The sequence below is a fragment of the Labrus bergylta genome, chromosome 8 (genome assembly GCF_963930695.1).
Source record: "Labrus bergylta chromosome 8, fLabBer1.1, whole genome shotgun sequence".
NCBI lineage: Eukaryota > Metazoa > Chordata > Actinopteri > Labriformes > Labridae > Labrus > Labrus bergylta.
Window position 1 is genome coordinate 25,676,123 of NC_089202.1, and position 23,026 is coordinate 25,699,148.

Sequence of the window (23,026 nt, forward strand, 5' to 3'; positions counted from 1 at the left end):
TCTGTTATTTAGCTCTGGCCGTAACTTGAATGATTTGATGAGAGAAAGGTGATCGACCCGCGCAAGTTTACTACGGCTTACTGTAAAAAAGATTCTGCAGTGTTATTCTCCCTAATATATTGTCATTTTAATAAGAAAATATAAATATTGTGTCAAATCAGATACGATATACCGCCCAATATAATTGGCCAACCCTGTGGAACAATCTTATGTCTCTGCTGATATTGTGCTGTATAAATAAAATCCCCTCTTGCTGTTTTTATAACTGTAAAACTGATCACTTATTTAGTGCTCGGAAAATAAAAAATGGGATGTTTCTGAATCTTGCTGTAATTAACACTTCATCTGACACTTACTCCACGACAGTTTCCTGTAAAAAATGAAAATAATAATATAGAAATAATCTTGTGGTGTATGGTCTGGTTTGCTTTTGTAGGTCATATAGAGGTATCATTATTAATGATATCACAATTTGGTCAGCAATGGTAAATAGACTAAATGGTAAATTTCTAGTCTCCTGACTACTCAAGGTGCTTTTACAGCACAAGTCACACCTACCCATTCACACACTGATGGCAGAGGCTGCTGTGTAAAGAGTCCATCAGTATTTACTAATTCCATTCCTACGACGAAACATGTAAGGGAAAGGAATATAAATTGCGGGGAAATGTGCGATTCTCTTTGTTTCTTGTCAACAGTCCTTTCTTTATGTGTTACTGTGACTTTATGAACCCAGATTTAGATCTCCCTCCCCCCAGAATGTCTCTTAAGTAAAGATTGAATACATTTTGGGTCTTTTGAACTGTGACTTTTGTCCTGTAAATTTGTTCCCAGTGAACAATGGCTCATTATTTCATTTCTTTTTTAATTAAATCGGTGTTCTCCACAACGGATCAAGATAAAAAAAAATCCCTCTTTTCCTATAAATTTGCCATTATAGCCACAATAAGCAATATTTTATGACTTATCTCTTTGATCAGATGTGGTCTTCTCTTGCCCTGATTTTCTTCATTTTGTGTCTTCAAAATTTTTCTTTTACAAAGCCATGTCGTCTACAAAAGCCATAAATATTAAAGTTTTAGTTATCTCATCTTGAGATCACAGAACAAAGTTCAGAGTAAGCGCCTTGAAATGATTGTTGTATTTTATTGTACTATGAACCAGACATGACATGAAAGTTACACCCTTTTGTTAAACTCAGTTCCTCAGTGGAATGTCGGTCCCTGACATTAGCATGTTTTCTTATGTCAGGTCAACCTTTGACTTTTCATACGATAAGAATATATATTTGTTGTTTACACACTAATAATTAAGGTATTGGAATGCATCTTATTCAATTTGTCTATTATTAATCTACGTCTTGATCATGCTGATAGCAGCCTCCGTTTTCACCTTTCTCCAAGTCTTCCCAGTGAGTCCTCCAGGGTATGTAAGACATGCTTCTAGCATGACCTTAGACTTCCCTGTTGTTGCCAAAACCAACTCATACAATTGAGTCACGAGTGGATGCCCACTCTTAAATCAATATAATAGAGTAAAGCCAGCTATTCTGTTTAGGGATGTTGTTCCGGCTACATTTTCAGTATTTTTTACCCCAGTCAATTACGACAGAGATCATAATCATTTCTGGAAAAATTAAGATTCCAATTATTTAACATAACCTCTGTTGTCATTCTTACTGCCTAGCTGCTTAAACATAGATTCAGGCGAGTGGTTGATGGCCAACCGGATATCATTTTAGTGAACTAAAGTGGTACAGTAAAGTGAAGTAAGGCCAGCAGGGAAAAAAATGGACCAAATTGCCATTCAAAATTGAAAATAAAATAAATTCAATTTTTGCTTTCATTGGCAGAATTATTAACCTCATGTTAAGTACCATTTTCTCATTAAGAGCAACTGACCATCCTGCCATTTGCTGGACCATGTTGCTGTTGGGAAAGTTTTGTATCTCTGCAATTTGCCTGATTGAATGTGAAGAAGGAGCTAAAGGCAAGATAAACACGACTGTTTAATGTGCTTTTTTTCATTTATTGGACTTTTGGTATGATTTTATGTGGAGTCTATTGGGTGTGAATGTTTTTATGTTGTTTGAGCCTCTAACCAAAGGTTATTTTCTTTCACTATGTGATAGAAAAAGTGTTTTTAATCTTGAATCTTGAAGTGGTCCTATTGACCATATTAATGACCAATGCTGTCACTTTACTAGTCAATCTTCATTCTGCATATTCCCCTGATGACCATGTTGCCGTGACGTCACACTCAAGGTGGGAGGCCAAATGTTGTTATCGTGTCTCACTGTTATGCTCCAGGTTTAAGTCATGTTAACTTTGCTAATCTGAGCAACGGTTTTCATTTCAACGATCCCTGATAAGAAAGTACACAGTCAATGCATACTGAAAATCTGGAGATTTAACAGGGAATATTATTCAAAACATATTTAATAACCCATTAGATATGGGGAAGATTTGAAATCAAAATAGTTGCTCAGGTTTGCAAGATGACTCAAATCTAGGGCATTACAGACACACACCTTAAGACACAATGCAGCTTTCTGTATCCCACCCTGAACGTGAGGTCACAGCAACACGGCCATCATGGGAATATGCAGAATGAAGATAGACTAGTAAATTGACAGCATTGATTAATGTTCAACCACAATGGTGCATTACAATACACATGAAATGGTTTTCTTAGGTTTGTGTGTGTTGAATGCATTTATAGCACAGAAGATATTTCCGAGGTATCTTAGGCTCCAATGACCTTTCTTTGGAGGTCCATCTTGGTTGACAGCAATAGATGTAATCAGAGGTAGTAAAGCAGTGGAGGCAGGTCATTGCCGGGTGAGCCAGCAGCTCCACACATAACATCCACACTCCCTTAACTTTATGGTGGGGTGGTATGAGAGGAAACCTGAGAGGGGCCAGTGAGCAATTAGGATCAGAAGACAGTGTCAATTAATCCTGAATGTAAAAAAGGCCAGAAGTTAACAGAAGCGCAACAGACTGGCTCCTCCAGTCTTCATGTTGAATTTTCCTCAGTCGAGATACTGAACTTCAAATTGAATTGTTTGTAAAAGTTGCCTTGCATGGCACATAATTATCAATGTAAATATGTTTTAAGTAGTTGAATGCTGACAGATACTTTAGGTTTGTCATTTTTTAGCAAAATGGAATAGAACATCGCCGCAGAAAACATTGTTGATTACAATAAATTAGCAATATATAACCAAAGCACTATGATGTTTGAAGAGTCATGTTCAAAGTGACTCAAAAACCTGCATTTTGATTTCAACCTTTTGTGAAACTTACATTCACACGTGTCCTCCCAAACGCCTGTCAAAGCCAAACCTTGCTTTTGCAGCTGTTATTTTACTCAGAATTACTTTAACCCTCAAAATGTCCATTGGTTTTGACTGACTTGAGAGTGAGTAAATTATTACTTACATCCCATTTTTTCGAATTGGAGAACAAGCTGGCTCTGGGACAGCTGTAGCCCAGTTGGTAGAGTCCGTCGTGACCTTGGGCAAGACACTTAACCCCAAATTGCTTCCACTGCTTCATCAGCTGCGTATGAATGTTTAAATGGAATTAGTTACTTGGCCGCTTTACATAGCAGCCTCTGCCATCAGTGTGTGAATGGGTAGGTGTGACATGCAGTTCAAAAGCACTAAAGAAGTCAGAAGACTAGAAAAGCACTTTACTGTACAAGCTGAAGTCCATCTACCATTTAGATGTAAACCTCAGCACCTGCACATCTGCATAGGAGTAGCCTGACAGTACAGCAGACCTGACGTACAACAGTGGTCATAGTGAGATTGGACCAATCTTGGATGGCATGAAAGTTTGCCTGAGGAGATGCAGGAGTTTATTTTAACAGCAATTTTACTTAACATTTTTTAAAGCACGAGTAGTGCCGCATTATTAAGCTGTTAGTCTGTCAGTGAGATTCTTATTTTACGATTTATCTGATATGTCCAAGAAAAATAAACCCATACCTGAGCTGGGTTTATAGGTCCACATGACGTAAAGCCCATTATCCAGAGCATTGACTGCACATTTTCCAACACAATGGTGTGTGTGTGTGTCTCTGTAGATGTGTGTAGTTGTGTGTGTGTGTAATGTTTTTTTGTTTTTTTATGTCTTTTGCGGTAGTTAAGTTCTTTGTTAACCAAGCTCGTTTCTGGTTTGCCATCAGCAGAAAAAAGGAGAATGATGAACATTAAATATGAATATGGAGTTGAATGCTGTGGTTAACGATTGGTGGCATTATAAGGCCAACACGGCATTATGTGAGAAATAGCACTAGAAAAAGCAATAAAAGAAAAAGAAGACATGAACAAATGAAATAGTTTGGGTCAGCTAATGTCTGACCATTTTCTTGTCTTTCTTTAATCGTAATGCCAGTAAGTGATGATGTGTCATAGAATCACCGGATAAAGGTTTTGTAATTGTGGTCCACCAATGAAGCTCCTTTGATGTGGGTTTCTGTTGTTTCTGTAGCTATCAGCGTGTATGCATTCCCCTAACACAGCTGTTCACTGGCCGGCCAGCTATTAGAGATAAGATGATGAAACGTTCTGAGGTGAAGTGTCCTGAAGTAAAGTATACACAAACAAACTTGACTGGATAAAAAAAAAAAACTTGGCCTTCACAGAAAATAACTACTACAGCTTCTTAATACCTAATAATTGAGCAACATTTTGGGCAACATTTTGGGCTGATTTAACTGAACCCCAAATTGCTCCTGTAGGAAGTCTGGGCACCAAGTCTATGGTGATATGTGTGTTAATGATAAGTTGATTGGTTGCCTATAATGGCACCTAATTATCATGATAGATGTGCGAAAGCGTGAATGCTGACATGTACAGTAGTGTAACAGGCCTTGAATGACAGAAAGAAAAGAGAAGCAAAGATAATCTCCACTGAAAAAAATATTGATGAATATGAATGTTAATTTTGGCCAAACTTGTGTTATCTGAAAATAATATCAGTACAGTGCACTGTGCAACTTTGGATCCATTAATCATTAAACTTATTCAGACACAATACTTTTCTACTTTTGAAGTAGCACATGCACAGACTCACAACAAATACTTTTATTCTTACCATTCAACCTCCACTAATGCCTTGTTAGAACTCAACACATCCAGAGTGCTTTGCTAAGGACACATACAAATCAGTATAGCAGTGCAGGTGCCACATAGTGATCAATGTTATTGTTTTGGGAAGCTCCCTGCATAACTGAGATAAAGTGTGTAGACAAAACAGCAAAGTTAAAAGCAGATTGAAAAACACAAGTGTAAGCCTGAGGGTGATGGGTGCAAGTAAAGAGGAGGCATGGTGTTACCATTCTTCATGTTTCATCCTTAAGACATAAAGGTCAGTAGCCTTGAGGGAAAGCTCTGAACAGGCTCTATTTATTCAAAAATTATCTGATGGCGTTAAACGTACCGGATTTGATCAAATCTTGAAAATGTCCTGTTCAAAGGAAAAACAAGGAATACAAAAATCAGATAAAATCAGATTATCCAATCTTGGATTTTATCCAGAACGTCCAGTTTGTGTCCAAATCTTTAAGTTTGATTGCAATAATTTGGATAATTCTGAACAGAGCAGGGGAATGGATTCAGATCAGATCTTTGGTTGAGCTGCATTACCTGATCCTGCATGGCAAAAAAGTAGATTTTAAAAACTGTTCATCCTTATTGAAATGTAACCTTTTGAAGCACTAGGCCCCGGGCATAGAAAATGACCACATGGCTCTGTATGAGACTGCCAGTCTGTTCACTAACTTTTTTTCCTTTTACTTGTTTTTTTCTGACTCTTTGGACTAATACTATTAACTTAAGACAGAAATTGGCAATATCATAGACTTAATTTAAGTGAAGTATTTAAATTACCACACCAACTTGTTCTTTAGAGTATATTCTTTCTGTCTTTCTTTAAACCTTGCCTCTCTTTCTCCTGCGTCCTCTCCTTCTTCTCTCTCGTTCTCCAGGCCTCAGGCAGATGTGTTCATTAACCCCGGGTGTAATTATTTTTGTTTTAGTCTCAAATTGCTGACATTTCAACTCAGGGGCTCCTCAATCAGGATTAACCCAAACCGCAAGAAATCACACATCACAGTCTTTTCTTGCAGCAGCACTTGTTGTCTCCAATTCCAGTCAAATTATAAGTTTATTTTATTTAGCCCTTTTTATACACAGGCCCTCTACCATGAGAAAACAACCCAGACTGCTTGCCTTTGATTTGCTGGTTGCTGGTAGCTTATTCAGTATCCACTAATCAATAGCACTTGGTAGGTATAACAGTCCTCTGTACTGGCACTGGTACAACAAATCAAGATTATGCAGGGGTTTAGCAGTATAACCATCTATCGTAAAGCACATCTCTCCCCTACAGTATAAATGCTTGCTGTGTGATATTCAAGACAGCTATGAGCTCAGTTGTATTTGCATGACAATAGTGAGGATAACTGCTTTCTGAAATGTATCTATAACTTACTGAAAGCAAAGGTCTCTTAATAAACTTTTGATTTTTTAAATCCTTATTTTTTTGTCTATAAAACAGCAGAGTTAGAGTAATGGCTTGGCCGAAAGCTGTGTTATTCCTTTCTCTGCCTTGGGGGCCTAAAGGTCCACAGGAACACTCAACTTGTCTTCTTACCCAGGGGCAATTAGTCTCAACACAGTAGTAATAAACTCTCATCACTCTTAGTCAGGGGGTGAGTGTATGTCAGCATGTTAGCACAAACTTGTGTGAGTGCAGCAGAAGCAGCAGCAGGAGTTATGGATCAAGCAGTAGTAGTAAACTCTCATCACTTTTAGTGGTCCTCTGAGGACCCTGGACTCTTCTCTCTGTGTGTGGTTTGACCTGTCATGGCCCCCGAGCTCCACACATGCCCACTTAGATAAACAGGCAGTAAACACAGGCAGTCCTAGCCCCACTCTCTTTCCCTCATAGCATATACAAGGTCTACAGATGAAAGGACTTGTTCTCGACACTAATAGCCACTAGAGAATAGCTTCCATCGGCCTTCTCGTGTTTAAAATTAACAGTTCAGCAGTCAAGTTCATAAAGCTTCAAATAATAGTAGAATACCCGTCTTAGACTGGCTATCCTAAGACTCACTGAAGCATTACCTTCACTCTAACTTGAAAAGTAAGGTGACCACACATCTCCCATACCCCTTAAATATTGCATAATGTTATTATTAGTATATTGGCTGTTGTTAAATTATAATTACTGTTATCTAATTTATGAATTCATTTACCTTTCTTTCCCCTTTTCCGTTTATAATTCACATGAATAACACAATTTATAGATAATGGGCTTGGTCACATAAAGTGGCTGAAGTATTGGCCAATGTTTAGTCAGGCTTGCTTACATATCGGAAAATTAGCCTGCAGTTGACCTCATGCCAAAAGGCTCTTATGTGCTACGTAGAAAAGGAATACAGTGCCTGTTGATTGCCAGACAAAGATTGTGATTCCCATTTCGAAAGGGGGTGCCTGTTTTGACAGGACATAAATGTCTCCACATATTATCTTAATTTGTTTTGTGAACTTTAATAAGGCCTACACCCGTGTTCCCCAGGAATCTTGCAGAGCTGTTTCAGGGGCACCAGAACTATTGAGACATCTTGTTCATGTCTAACCAAAGTACCACATCGACCAGTGTGGCAGAACTGTGTGGTGTTCCTTGTCGCACAATCAAAAATGTCGTTTTTTGGACTCTGCCAAAGCTGCCCCCTCATAATACTTACTCTGCTTAATTTGTTTACCTGTTAGTTAACATGCTTCACTATATAACTATATTTTCCTGTGTCATTGGCCACAATGGCATCTGTACTTTTTGAGCATTTATTATTAACCAAACTTTTTATTATATAAGAAATGTAGTATTTTTAATTAATAATAATTAACCGGACAGACAGAGCTAGCAGGTCTGGTAAGGGTCTCTTCCGTTAGACGTAGACCATGTCCTGATAATAACACTCAGATTAGAGGTTGAGGTATAAGTGTGGCCCCTCTGGCAGTTGCTGCTGTTGCTTTTCTACCTTCAAAGACTTGTCCTTCCTCTCTCGTTCTCTCTCTTCTGCTTTTCCTCCCCATTCCCATATATCTCTTGCCTCCCCTCTCTTGCTCCACTCTGCTAATCTATCCTTTCCTGATCTCTTGTACTCCCATGTTCTTTGTCCATATCGTTCCCCAATCTCGCTCTACTCCTTTTCGGTCCTGTTTGAGGAAATATTTGGGTGTGTCTCGTGAAGGGGACTCAACATTGCTTTTTGTACCATGATTTGTTAAGGTAGGGCAACTGATTGTCGTTTTAGAATCCTGTGATGAAGGTGGCCCAGACAGTCTTTGTTTGTGTGCACAACGGGCATTAAATGCAGCTCTGATGGGTAAAAAGACGTCCTCCTCCTTACCGTCCATATGTGTGCAGACATAAACAACAGCTTTCTAAAACAAGGCATACACTATGCCTTTACTCTGCTGTCATTGAGGAGCTTTTGAACCGTGGCTTCATTCAACAGTGACTAATTACAGAACAGACTCAAAAGAGGTCTTCCCTGAAGCATCATGACACAACAAAATCTAAGGTTCTTGGTGAGCGTTCATTCTTATCCGTCTTGTAGACTCAAAATTTTTGAAAACAATGTTCACTGTGAAGGTAAGTGTTTTGGTTTTAATGTAACATAGGTAAGAGAGCATTCTTATCTTATATCTGTTCAACAATGTCCTTATTGGAACAAAATGCCTTTATGAATCCAAAACAGCCTTATACTGTTCTTTGCTTGAATGTTCTCTAATGGTGAACATGTTATTCTCTCTTTGAACACATTCTCATATTGGTGACACAGCTGTGACCCCCTTCTAGTACAAGGAAAACAGCCTATCAAAACCCATGTTTCATCTTACATTATATCCCTTCTTTCCTGCATTGCAGCTAAAATAGGTCATCCTGAAACCATTATACCAAATTGCTAAATGGGTCAAATGTGCAACCACTTAAGGCTATGTCTTTAAGAGGGGTAATCTTCAATCTACTATGGCAAGCAAAAAAGGACGCGTTGGATTGTGGATTGTGAACTGAGAAGGACGAGCAGAGAATGTAAAATATAAATAGATGAAGAAGGGTCTAGAGGACATTGGCTATTAAAAATAACGTAACTTAACCTATAGACTGAACAGACAAATTGCCTGATAAAGATACTCAAACCAGTAGAATTGATGACTAGATGATTAGACAGATGGATACAATGCATTAATAATCAGGCTAACGATGATGATAGACTCTACTGCAGTCAAATTCTTCAGTCCAGCATATCCAACTTCCAAAGTCATCTCATTAGCAAAGTGACCTTGACCTTTCGAAGGTTACCTGAAAATAGAACAAGATTTAAGACTGAGGGAATGGAGATTCTGTAAAAAAAAAAATAGAAGTGGGGGGAAAATTGAGGCGATTGAATAAAATGATGTAGTCTCAATTCACCCTTAATGCTCTGTGGAGTACAGGATGATGTAGTTCGTATTCTTTTCGTAATGACACAAATAAAAATGTCACACAGTGAACCTCAATAAACGATTTTTTATCTGTCGCGCAACCACTGCACATCGCTTCTAAGCAAATTTGAACAAATGTTTTTTTTCTGTGGATTATAATGGATTGATGTTTATATCATGTTAAAAATGTTTGAGGTCAAAACAAAAACTTAATTTTATTATCTCTACAACACGCTTTTGGGTGAATAGTCGTTGGATCTTTTTTTGGACATTCACAATAAATACTTCACTGGTCTACAGAGTAACCAACAAAGAAAAATACAATAGTAATGACAGTATCTCCTTCCTGGCAAAGAGTGAAGTTTCAAATGAACAGTACTGCTTTTTCTATACACAACTTTTTATGGACATTTTTACCTAACCTACTATAAGTCAACATTTTGCCATATCAAGTTAACTTCAAATCTTCCCATTTGCAATGGACTTTCTTTGTTGTTAAATTGCTATTCTTATAAAAAATACTTGAAAGGCCCCCCAGCTAATGACAGCTGTAAAATGTCTTACCTCCCTTTCCTCATGACAAACTGAGGGAACTCAGCTTGAACTGTAGAGAAAGCCCATGAGCCATCTGAATGATAGCTGTGATAAGGAGTGTTCAAGGTAACTGTGCAAAAAAAAAAGACTCTGTGGGAAAGCAGGAGCAGAAGCAGAAGTCTGTTTATTTTAATGAGCTCAGAAGTGTCTCTCCTGCTCCTCTTAAATTACACTGGGGCTCATTAAGAGTTCACACAGTGCACTGTATGTACATGATGGATACGGTAATGATACATTAATGCAATCAGAACCCAGTCTGTTTTATTTCTCATTAAGAAGGCGTGCTATCTTGCCGACACGGGCCAGTTCACATTAAGTTTTGACTTTAAGTATTTTCCTTTGGTGTGATTTGAGGTGGGAGAGACAAAAAGGTGAATTTTTGTGGACGTATCAGAGAAGTGTGGAGGAGAAAGTGGACAGAGAGAATGATAACAGCTGTAATAGTGAGTATAAGGCCTTCTTGGGTTTCAGAAAGAGCACAGGCCCCAATTGTCTGGTTGTCTTTTCAACAACATGAGGTTTTATGTGGATTGATTAAGGATAGGAATCTGCTAACAGGATAATATAGGCTTTGGAGGCTTTATTCAACATATGTAACTCAAGAGTGCTGTCTCAATTCCCCAAACTCCTTATCTGACCTTACTACTTGTTAATAGTAGACTGGATGCTATGGAGGTGCAAAGTCCATTGCTCCTTTTTGGAATATGTAGTGTTAGCCCTATTCAATGCTTCTATTGACAGTCCAGTCCAAGACAAAACTAAAACAACGAGTGTTGACCCCAGTCATGTTTCAGAGGAATTTGTTAAACGGATTTACAAATGCAACTTTGTTTGGCTCTGCTGGGCTTTATTCAACACAATTTAATGTTTCTATGTACAACCAATCTTTTATTGTAAATCAGGCTCTTAATGTTTTCTTGAAGATTCTTAATGTTTTCTTTCTTTTTTCCTGTGTTGAACATGATTAGCCGTCTACTTAGCCTTCATATCTCGGGTTGAGTCTGCCAGCCAATGAAAGGCTGAAATCATAGTTAAAGATGCATGTGCCAGCAGCGATCTCAAAGAATCATTGTACAGCAAGATACTAATCCCTAGTCTCTTTTCAATGGTTCTATACTTGCAGGAGTTTATGTGAGATGAAAGTGACTATCTCAGCCAATAGGCTGCCTGAATTAAGCATTTTTATACACTGAGCAAAAATATAAAGGAAACACTTCTGTTTTTGCTTTGACTTTCCTCGAGTTGAAAGCAAAGGTTGAAGACTTTTCCATGGCACAACAGGCCTAAACCTTTAAATCTGTGTTATTGAGCTCATCTCCTTTGCCAAGATAATCGATCATCCTGACAAGTGTGGCAGATCAAGATGCTGATTAGACAGCATGATTATAGCCTAATGCTGGTCACAATGAAAGGCCACTCACACATAAACACAGCACAATGCCACAAGTGCCACAAGTTTTGAGCGAGGATGCAATTGGCATGCTGACTGCAGGAATGTTCACCAGAGCTGTTGCACATGAAGTGAATGTTCATTTCTCTACGATAAGTAGTCTCCACAGTAGTACATCATCCTGACTCACGATCAACAACCAGATCAACTCTATGCGAAGGCGATGTGTTACACTGCCTGTGAGGCAAATGGTGGTCCAACCACATACTAACAGGTTTTCTGACACCCCCCCCCCCCCCCCCCCCCCCCCCCCCCGGATATCTGTGAAACCCATCGTTCAGTTCCTAATACAGTTTATGTCTCTTTTCAAGATTCAGCTGTATAGTGTGGCTTTTTATTGTGACCAGCCTAAGGTACACCTGTGCAATAATCATGCTGTTTAATCGCCTGTAAGGTGGACAGATTATCTCAGCTAAGGTTAAGTGCTCACAAACACGGATATAAACAAATTGGTGAACACGGAATAGGCCTTTTGTTTACAGTCCATATATATTTGATTTCAACCCATGAAAGATTGGAGCAGTTCAGTGTATATCTGCGTCAAGTGCAGAGAATTATAGGGCCCAGAGTGAGAGCAGTTCTTTCCATGGACCAGGATCTGTTTCCATTCAACCTGCCCGTGTCCTTCCTGAACCCCCGGGCTACATTGCCCTGAGCAGCATTGCCCCTTGGCTGCTGGGTCACAGCACAGCAGGGGAACAACAGCACAGTGTAATTGTGCCTGAATGTGATGTGACTTTGTGAGTGGATGTTACAGACAGGATGTGGCTTCAGGAGTCAGTATTTCTCATACTGCAAAAACACATGAATATAAATAGAAACACCTCCTTGTGTTGCTGGCGTGTATGCACTTCTATAGAGGCGGCTGTGGCTCAGTGGTAGAGTCGGCAGTCTGTCGACAGAAGGTTTTAGGGTTCGATCCCCCAGCTCCTGTAGCACATTGACACATTGTCCATTGTTTAAAAACTCTTTGCTCCCGCTGCTTGGTTGGTGGCATATGAATGTGTATGTATGGGATTAGTTAATATTCCTGGACACTTTACAAAGCAGCCTCTGTCATCAGTGTGTGAACAGGTAGGTGTGACATGCGGTGTAAAAGTCAGAAGACTAAGAAGCGCTACAAGCTCAAGTCCATTTACCATTTTACCCTTTACCATCATAAACACTCACACACAATATATACTGCACACACTGCTCCCTGAACCCACCCACACACAGCTGAGTCCCTTTTTTGGTTGTGTCAACAGCTTTCTCTCTCTGTCTCTCTCTCTCTCTCTCTCTCTCTCTCTCTCTCTCTCTCCCCTTCTCTTTATGTCTTCTCTTACTCACACACACACGCACACAGAAGAAAATAAAAAACCACGCTCACAGTCTCACACACACTAGTAGAACACCTGTTGGGCTGCACAACTCGCTCCAGGACACCTTCAAGTCATGAGCTCATCGGAAAAGCAATTAAAGGCAGCGTAGGCCCTGCACGCTGGCGTAATGTTTTGTTTTGCTACTTGGCTTCGAAATTAACCAAACCTGTCAGAAGTCATCTGGCTGACACGAGCTGGGCTATATTTATTTATTTTCTGTTGTAGAAGCTGGACACAGGGTCCCAGCGCTGCCTTGGGTCCAACAATGAAATGATTCTGAGGGCACGATTAGCGAGCTTGAACATGAATCGTCCCCTCTCTGTTTTCCTTTGGGGGTGGGTGGTGAGCACCTACTACCCCTTTTAGCCTGTCTTTGACTCTGAAGGTGGGGTCATGGCCATTTATTTGCGAGGTTGTGCCCTCTTTAACCTCAATCAGGGATTTGGGTTCCCGAGTTGGACTTGATTCTAAACTTGCACTGACCTAACTGCTCCCATTTTTATTAAATTTCGTATTTGCAGTGACTGGACAAAAGTAGAGTTTGCATTTATATATATGCCAATGCATGGACCACTTAACTTCATAGAATTTGATTTGATTTGAAGACAGAAAGCTGTGTGAATGTAAGATCACTGTGGCTGTGAGCCCAGAAAGAACCTTTTCAGGGCGTAATGATTATATGCCTTCTCTCGCTCTACTGATGCCTAAGAGCTGTGAGCAGCCTGATGTCAGGCAGCTGTAAAACAACACCAGCAGCCCCGTTCTCTCTTGTAACCCTACTGGTCTTAAAAAAAAAAAACACCTTTGACATTAATAGGTCCACTGTGGGTGTCAAGGTAAGTGTGTGTCTAAAGCTGCCTGCACTAACATTCTGTGGTTGTGTGTACTTTCAGAGTCTAGGCCACTGAGCTGTTTTCTTGAGGAATCATTTAGGAAGAAAGAAAACTAGCCCTGTTATCATTGTCATCACTTTCTGTAATTACCCATATGCCACCCTGTTAGAGCTGAGAAAAACAACAGTTAGCCTGCTGCCGAGGTCACCTTCTAAGCATGCCCGGCCTTTTCATGGTGCTGCACGCTTCAAAGGATGTGTCACTCTTCTGCGGTAATATCAACACAGTGATGAAACAAGAAAACAGTGTGAATGGTGAAGACTTGCTCTTCAAAGCATCAAAGCCAAGGTTAGCACGTATTGTGTTTCTGTGCCACTGTCAAGCTACAGTTAGAAAGACATTTAATAGACAGTTTGCTCTGTTTGTCTCAGAAAGAGGACCCTTTGAGTGTTGATGTAATGCATCAAACTGTTCATGGCTGTCATTGCATAACATGACACAAAGCCACAACAAAATGACAGCTGCTGCGGATATACTCGTGGTAATAAAATAATAACAATGAATAACACAAAAACTTCTGCACTGGCCCTTGCACAACAAAATGGACAATTTTATAAACTGTAACTTTTCTTAACCTATTTGTACATTAAGTTATTTTGGGCTTTTATTCATATCAATTCTGTGCCAAAGCCCACAGCGGAGTTGCTCTCATTTAAGGAGTTTGCTCTACTATATATTTGTATTTCTGTGTTGTAAGACTAAAAGATAAAACACAACCAATGCGTCTTCAGAAGAGGCCTACAGGCTGTTTGTTTGCAGTGCGCTCTCTGTTTCTCAGAAATGTGTTATGACTTTTGTACGCTTGCTTTCGTCTTCCATAAGCAGAGCTAATTTCAACCAACCAATGGTGGAGTACAGTCAAATTATCTTATGTTTTATTTGAAGATTCCACCACTCGATGTCATTGTTGTTAGTTTACATAGTTGTTAGTTTGCCGTAGATCAGAGGATGAAGGCTTTAGTTATCACCTAATCATAATGCTGTGTCATGTTTTACTTATATTTTTGTCGACATGGATGGATATCGATATGTCGATATGTGGATCTAAAGCAGTTAACAGAAGTTATTTTCTAATTTTAGTCTCTTCAGATACAATTAGGCACGAGAGGCAAGGCTCTAACAAACACTGCATTAAGAAAAGAAATCCACTGATTTGTCACATGAACATTAAACCTAACTTCTACAACAATAAAGTGGTTACTTTGGAAGTTAGCTCTTCTAGTTCAGGCAAACCTTAAATCATGGTGATGCAACCAAACAATGTAACAGCTTAAGTTACAAACCAACTAGTCTCAACCTAGGGTTTAGTGTGGACTTTGAACCCTTACTGTAATTAAGATAGAACTTATACATAGCTGGTTCAACAGGTTACCAGTTCAGAGAGGAATAGAAACAAGATTGACTAAGATTGTTGTAAGTGAGACACGGTTGGTGCGGTGGTAAAGATGGATGGGGGAATTAGATAAGAGGAAAAAGGTAGAAAGATAGATCCATGAGTAGAGGAAGAAGGTTCGACTTGATCCAATGAGAAAGTTTGCTCATTCTGTGCCAGTTCTAACCATAACTCAGTGAAGTAACATACAGGCACTGTAATATACTGCAGATAAACACACACAAAGACTTCACACATTACATATAAATACACAGAAAACACACATTTATTGTACTGACTCACACACACATTTCTCATAGCTCATGCTTGCAGTAATACACATTTACTTTGCATGCACAAAGACCACCAGTCACTGAAAGCTTTAAAAGTGCAGGAAATTAGTGCTGTTTTATTTGCATTGTTCACAGTGAATAATGGATGAGGGAGTTGTTCTTGCCAGGCCAAAGAGTTAAAATAAAATAAATTGTGTGTCTGTGAGAATGTAGATCTATGTGTGCATATGTGTGTCAAGAGAAAGTTTTCAACTGTGCTCTGTTCAGGCTTTAGAAACATTACAATTTCAGGCAAAGCAACAAGCTATCAGGATTTGTTATGGGAGAACTTTGCACAACCTCAAGGGCTCGTGCATAAAGGTCCGTTAAACTGCTGAAAGTCCTAGAGCTGACACATCCTCCTATCGTCATGCAGGGACATTCCAGCGCACGCCAGAGACCCTGTGCTAATCCTGCCAGCATGGGAATCATTATTGATAGGATTCCGATGCATTACCTCAGGACCCACTTATTGTTGGTAAAGATTATTATTTAAGAGTAAACCAAAACCCAAAGAAAGTCTTGAGTTTCAGTGAAATTTATCAGAAGAAAATGTTATTCTTGGCATACTGCTGTACCACTTTGAACAGTGTAATAGACAAAATGCTCCTTTCTGCATTCCAACAGGCCTAATAGCAACTACATGTAGCAGGTCACTGGGACACCTTCACTCCTTGGCCATTGCTTTAAAATCATTGTATTGTTCTCAATCATTTGCTTACTGCTTTTAAGAAATAATTGCAGCAACTCCATCAGGCCAGTTTTTCTATGAGTCAAGATAGATTCAACTAAAGTCAATTAAGTTCTGCATCTTTTGATCTGGATGATATATACTTGTGCTGATCATTGAAGTACAGTATTGTCGAACTTCAGTAATTGCTGTATTTTTGCTTTATTCCTTTTCTAATTGTTTTCGCACCAAAACATTAAGTCAAATTCCTTGTATGTATAATGTACTTGGCAATAAAAAAAATGATTCTGAGTGCTAATGAAAGGTGGCATTTTAAGGCAAAAATTATCCACAACCTATCTTCAATTTATATTTCCATAAATGACTAATTCATCAATGCTATAGTTTTCTTCAGTGTTGAGCAATTAAATCTTCAATTTGTTGCTTTTTCTTTGTGTTTGTTTCATTGCCCAGGTGCAGTCCTGCTGGTCAGTGTCCAGGGCATTGCTATGAATGTCGACCCAGTCTTCTGCACATGGCTGTTGTACCAACCTCACAGAGGAAGCAGTAGGCAACAACAACAGGTACCCAATCCTCTGTCACATTTTTAAACGATGTCTGTCCTTTTCTTCCTGCCCCTTTGCGTCATCATTTAATGAAGTTAAACTTCTGATGCGTTACAAGGTTAACTTTTTTTTTTGTTTTAAATATGTTGCTGTAAAATGTTCTATTGATGAAATCATTCTAAGCTGTTTTGGGCAAATGTAACTGTACCCCCCTCCTCTCCCCCCTTTCATTGCCTTCTCTTTCTCTGCTACCTTTTTCCATGTGCTTTGCTGTCTGTCTTCCATCCAGTCTCTCTCTATTTATTTGACAGGGATCATGGTGATGGTTATGGACAGTGAATGCTTTGTGCCCTCTCACACTCACACACACACACACACACACACACACACACACACACACACACACACACACGCAGGCAAGCAGACATGCTTAATCTGATTGCCTTGGATAAAGCCCAGGTTCACCCCATAAAGGCACATAAATACAGTAGAGTACATGAAAGTATCAAATGTTCTGTATATATATTTACATATATTTTTCCCCAAGTTGCTCTGTTTCATGCCTGCTGCAGTTTGGAAGGACTGTCAGCGTGCATGTGTTTGACAGACAAAGAGAGATGGAGTTAATTGCACCATCCCCTTACTCTGGAGGTTGTTAGTGAACAGGGGTAAACAGATGTTAAGAGTTGAACTCCAGCCAGTGTGAAGTATACAAAACACTGGCTCCTGTGTGTTTGGACATACTGCAGCAAACGTGTGGCAGTGCGTGTTTTTGCCTTTGTTTCTGCACGGCCATCTGCCTCAGCTGCTTTTCAGGGCCACTGCTGAAGGCCTGGCTAGTTAAGAGGAGGTTTCAGCTGAAGGTCAGACAACAGCCTGTGAAGGACAGAGGAAGGGACAGTGAGTCGCAGGGTCAGGATTGCAGGAATTTGATAAGACCTGAGGCGCTCCGAACAGTAAACAACATAAAGTTGGCAAATTTTATATGCCACATGTCGGTGACCAATGGCGCAGGTGTGTGTGTGTGTGTGTATGTGAGAAGCTTAGCATGGGAGACTATTGCAAGTCAAAGGAAGGAAACTTATGTCTCTGTTACGCCTTGCGTGCAATGTGTAACCCACGGATGTGGAATGGAGCTATGGGGGGGGGGGGATTATATAGCCTCTGACATCAGTGTGTGAAATGTGGTGTGAATGGGTGAATGTGACCTCCTGTGTAAAAAGCACTTTGATTATCAATCAGTCAATCTTTATTTGTATGGCCCCAATTCAAAACAAATGTTATCTCAGCACACTTTACAAAAGAGCCGGTTAAATAACTTACTCTTTGTTATATTATCCACTAAGACCCAACATTAACCCATGATGAGCACAGCACTAAGGAATATTTATTTCAGAGGCAGAAAGGATGTAGCTATGCTGTGTTCTCACACACTTTGCCTCTTGTGCTTCTGCAACTCCTCAGTGCAATGTGAACTCTCACTGCATCTACTGAGTTCCATGGAAGTTCCTTTTCTATTTGTCTCTCAGCCTCCCTTGATGTAGGCCCTATTAAGTGTTATGTCTGCTAATTAATGAGACTCATTTAAGCGGTCTTAATCTACAAGTCATGGAATGCCAAGAAGTTAAACAGAGTTATGCATGTACACTTATAAAAATGTGTTTTCTCTTTCTTTATTGCTTGAATTACTACATATTCCATGGAAACGTTTTTAGGATACAGGTATACAAAATATTTCCTTTCCCATGGACTCATGTGCTCAGTCGTGGTGTCTTTGCAGACTCCAGGTTCAGTTCCTCTGGCCAAGAGGAGAGAGGACGAGATGTCGGTAGGGAGCACACCACTGGCCAGACAGCCGTCCAATCAGGCATCAGACTACGCCAGCAGCCCAGTCAAAACCAAGACAGTTACAGGTATGTTTACCAAACCAACTTTGCCAGAGGTATAATATTGACATTCTTACTTCATCAGCATTCAGTGATGACTACTGGTTTGGCTGTTTGCTCTATTTAAGTTCCTCTGTCAGTGTTTGTTTTCAGATGTGTTATGTATTAAGATTAATGTGCAGATAAAAACTTCTCTCTGGAGACCTTCTTTCTTTGTTAAAGGATATGGTCATTCAGTATTGGAATAACAACAATTTACTCTCTGTAACCTTGTTTCTATGCAATGAATCTAAGTTACTATGTTGTTACATAACACACTACAGCTTGCTGACACTCAAATGAACCCATTCTAGGAGAACACCAAATATCCAGTCATGTCCTCCTCGGTTTCCCTCCTCTTGTAGTAATACTGTGGGCTCTGGATGCCCAGAATAGATGAGTGGCTTGGCTGTCTGACGCTTTCCTCTATGCCAGTTTTCCGCTTTCTCAGACCCCCGTGTGCGGAACAATCATATTAACTGCACATGCTCTCACAAATCCACAGAATAAATATTACCTCACAGAAAAAACACACAAGGCTTGTATATACAGTAGGCAGTTTTTATACATGTACAAACACGTGCTTGCCTCCACCAGACACACTCACAAGATCATGTAGCATTCATCTGCTCTTGGATGCCATCCAGACGTCTCTAAATGGATACTATCATCTCTAGGTAGGAACATTGTAACCATTGGACACAAATTGACACATTCCTTGGAACAGAGAAGTTGGGACAGGGAAAGGGAGCAAATATTGTTTTTTAGATATTGTCATGGATACACTTTTTTACTTCAGTGTCAGAAACATCCAGTAAAGCCCAACAACAGTATTCATAAGCTTCTAGATGTTTTTGTTAATGGTGGCAAGAAGTGTACAGATGCACAGAAAAGAAGCCCTTGTAATGGTATTTTTAATCAGTGTTAGAAGTCTGTTAAGTGGACCTAAAAAAAACACCTGAAACACCAAGAGCACACGTATATACAGTACAGTATTCATATGTACTCTTACACTATGAGGGGGGGGGGGGCTGGAGCTGGCACTCAGTTAAGGAGCTGTCCATGACACAATGCAGAGTCTGACTGAAGAAGTGTTTTTTATTGAATATTCCTAAGGTATATTTATGATCTTAATAGCTCACTCCTTCTTTCTCATGCTTCCCTGTAGATATGTTATTTATATGATCCAATGGAAAGACATGGCTATAGTTTCATGTCACTTAGCTAGTTTAAAGAAACATAATAAAGCATTGTATGTATATGATTTGACCCTACATCAAGTGGTTAGATTTTTTTTTTTTTTTTTTTTGATATTTCAGAGTCTAAAAAAAGTCCATTACAGTTCTTTCTCTGCTTGCTTTAAAAACTAACAACTGAAAGGTCACGTCGTCTGTCCTCCTGGTGTTACTTTTGCCCATCTGTTTTGTCCAAACTGAACTAATGGCTTTTCCATATACCCTAGCATCTTTGCTTACTCGCATGTCAACAGTATATTCTCTGAGAAAGAGTCATCAGTAAACAATCCCTTTGGTTCCGACACAGTATACAAGTTAAACCAGGCTGCAGCTTGTCTGCAACACTCTGCTGCTGAAGAGAGTACACTGGCCATCAATGTTAATTGCTCTCAACTCCTCGGCTGTTTATCTCTTAGGCCGGTCCTACATATTGCTTCTTTAACTCTTTTGTTTCTCTGTTGGAAGATTTTCTTTTAGCCCAGCGCTCTGCTCTTTTTCACTTCTCAACCTTTTAGGATTTTTAAACAACTGTTAACAAACCCAAAGCTAGATTTTTATTAAGTAACCAGAAGTAATAAATACTGAAGATGTGTTTTCGCTTAGTGTTTCAGAAGGGGAAATGAATACTATTTTGTTTACATTAATTAGTCTGATGAAAGTCTAGCACAGAAACGTTGCCAATAAATGTTCCTTTGGAAGTTAGACAGTGTGTTGGGTCTGTGTTGGGTTGCTCTCATACACACCTGTCTTATGAAATGAATGTGCCAAGGTTTTTTCTATATTACGTTAAATAGTAGGATATTTACACTGTGTCAGACACAAGCTCTGTACTGACCACATTTGTCTGGCGTAATGTAAAAATGAGACATTGATAGGAAAGTGCTGGTGCTATATTTATTTGAATGTAATCCTCTATGCTACCTCTCTTACGTTAAACATCAGAAAACAGATTATTAGTTAATAACCTCTTCTATTAGAATAGCTTTTTTGTTCGAGCAGAAGTCTAGTTTGTATGTATCTTGACATCATCAAAATAAGACGAGGGCAGAAGCATTCAGCTCTTATGGTTTGAATAATGAAACAATAAGCCACCCTGCTAACTCATCATAAAATTACTTGCATCAAATCACTTGCATTTATTTACATAGCTCACATCAGCTGAAACATGAAGTCAAAAACATGAATATTTTACACTTCTTATTGTGCCACATAGTAAGCTATGTTTCTGAAAATTAACATCAGTGTCCAAGAAAACATCACTTCTTTACACTTGTTTTTATGGGCCAAATATATGAATAGTGGAAAGAGGTGCATTTACTGTCGTCAGATATATACATTTTTTTGTTTTTTCCAACACAGTCGGTCAACCTATAGGCGAGCTATGAGAAAGTGGGATAGAGAAAGAAGCAGAAGAGAGGGACCGATTAAGAAAAAACAAACTGAGCTTTTTAAATTGTATTTATTTTACAAACTTTATTCATCCCTGAGGGGAAATTCTGGCTTTTACACTCTGAGAGAAACACAGGCCCCAGTTACACATGCACAAACAGGACCGATGGACATGCACTAATGGAGAGATATCAGAGTGGGGCTGCTACACCTGAGCTGTTGGGTGTTCAGTGCTTTACTCAAGGGCACCTAGGCAGTACTTGGGAAGTGACCTGGCACCTCTACAGCAACCAGACCAACTTCCAGACTTTTTTCTGCATGGGGACTTGAACTAGCGACCCTTCCGGTTCCCTACAGACTGAACTACTGCCCCCCAATCAACACCGATAATATAGACTAAATGTTACAGTGCCAGCAATGATAGTGAAGTGATGTCTTATATGAGCAATTTCAGTTAAGTGATACGATGGAGTTAAGCAGCTTTTAGATTATCATTAACATCTATATGGTGATATGACATGTAAGTTAATGATCTTTAAGTTACAACTTCTTGTAGTCATCTAATATCAGTATTTGTTACTGACTCAAAACTGCTTTTACTTCTGTCTTTAAGTAAAAAAGGTCCCTTAAGAAACCTGTATCCACAGAGTGCTGTTTCAAGTCAATTAGAGTACAATCATTACCCACTGATAGACAATTATTGTCAGAGGTTTTAGCTCTTCAAAGCCTCCTCCTAAATGCACTTGCTTGATGTCTTTGCTGCTCATTAGCAATTTGAATACATTCATTGAATGTATAATGTAACGTGACTGATATGTTGTTTTGTTAACAGTTTAATAATAATCAAGGGGGACTTCCCAGCAGGCTTGTTAATGTGTAGGCAAATGGACAGTGCTCCCATGAACACATACTCTGCAGGTAGCTGCTTTTGACTTCCTTTAATTTAACTCAAGGGTTTGTTTGAATGTGGCTTATAGTACCACCATCAAATTTATGTGTAATTGTCCTTTACAGAAAAGGCTGTGACTACAGTACAACGTTGCAAAGATTGTTTCTCTTCATTTTGACACTGATTTCCGTCTCCCCACATAACTATACGACATTATCGTTCACATCTATCTAGCCTTTAAGTATTTTCTATACGTATGTGTCCCTAATGTTCTTATTGGCAGCAGCACCATGTTTCGGTTCATGAGCTTCTCTAACCCCGAGCTTCTCCATGTTTTCATATGTATACTAGAGTAGTGATCTCCTGGGATTTGAAATTAGCCTTTGGCTCTCTGAGAACATGAATCTTTTGCTGAGAAATCGAACATACAGTCTTGCTGTGCTGCATAAGGATTTAATAGAAAAATGTTGTTTAGTTCTAAAAGTAGTCTTTAATATGGAATTAAAAAGACATTTCTTTTTTAGGAGGACCAGGAAAACAACATTTGCATTGCCTGTACTGTAAATCTACAAGGTAGAAAACCAAATCTAATGGGGGTCAGGGCTGTGGGCCTCACAAAAACTATTCTCGCTGATTGGTTTTCTGTGATCTCAACCGTAGCACATCAGCGAAAAAAAAAAACAGAGGCAGAGAAAAGGAAAGAAAGTCCAAGTTTCACGGATGATAGACATATTTTCTGGAAAGACAAAATTCAATATATTTGGGAAAGAGAAATTGCAGAGAAAAACTAATATACAACCAAATACACATATATATTCAAGAGAAAGCACTGATGAAAAGAC

At 39.2% G+C, this 23,026-nt stretch overlaps 1 protein-coding gene across 1 annotated transcript in view; it reads left to right on the top strand.

Moving 5' to 3' along the window:
* LOC109987406 (intermembrane lipid transfer protein VPS13B) overlaps positions 1-23,026 on the top strand; it is a 278,167-nt gene that overhangs the window by 94,905 nt on the left and 160,236 nt on the right. The window contains exons 20-21 of the mRNA XM_065957731.1: positions 16,655-16,764; positions 18,527-18,659. Coding sequence (XP_065813803.1) covers positions 16,655-16,764; positions 18,527-18,659 — 243 coding nt within the window. The remainder of the gene's footprint in view (positions 1-16,654; positions 16,765-18,526; positions 18,660-23,026) is intronic.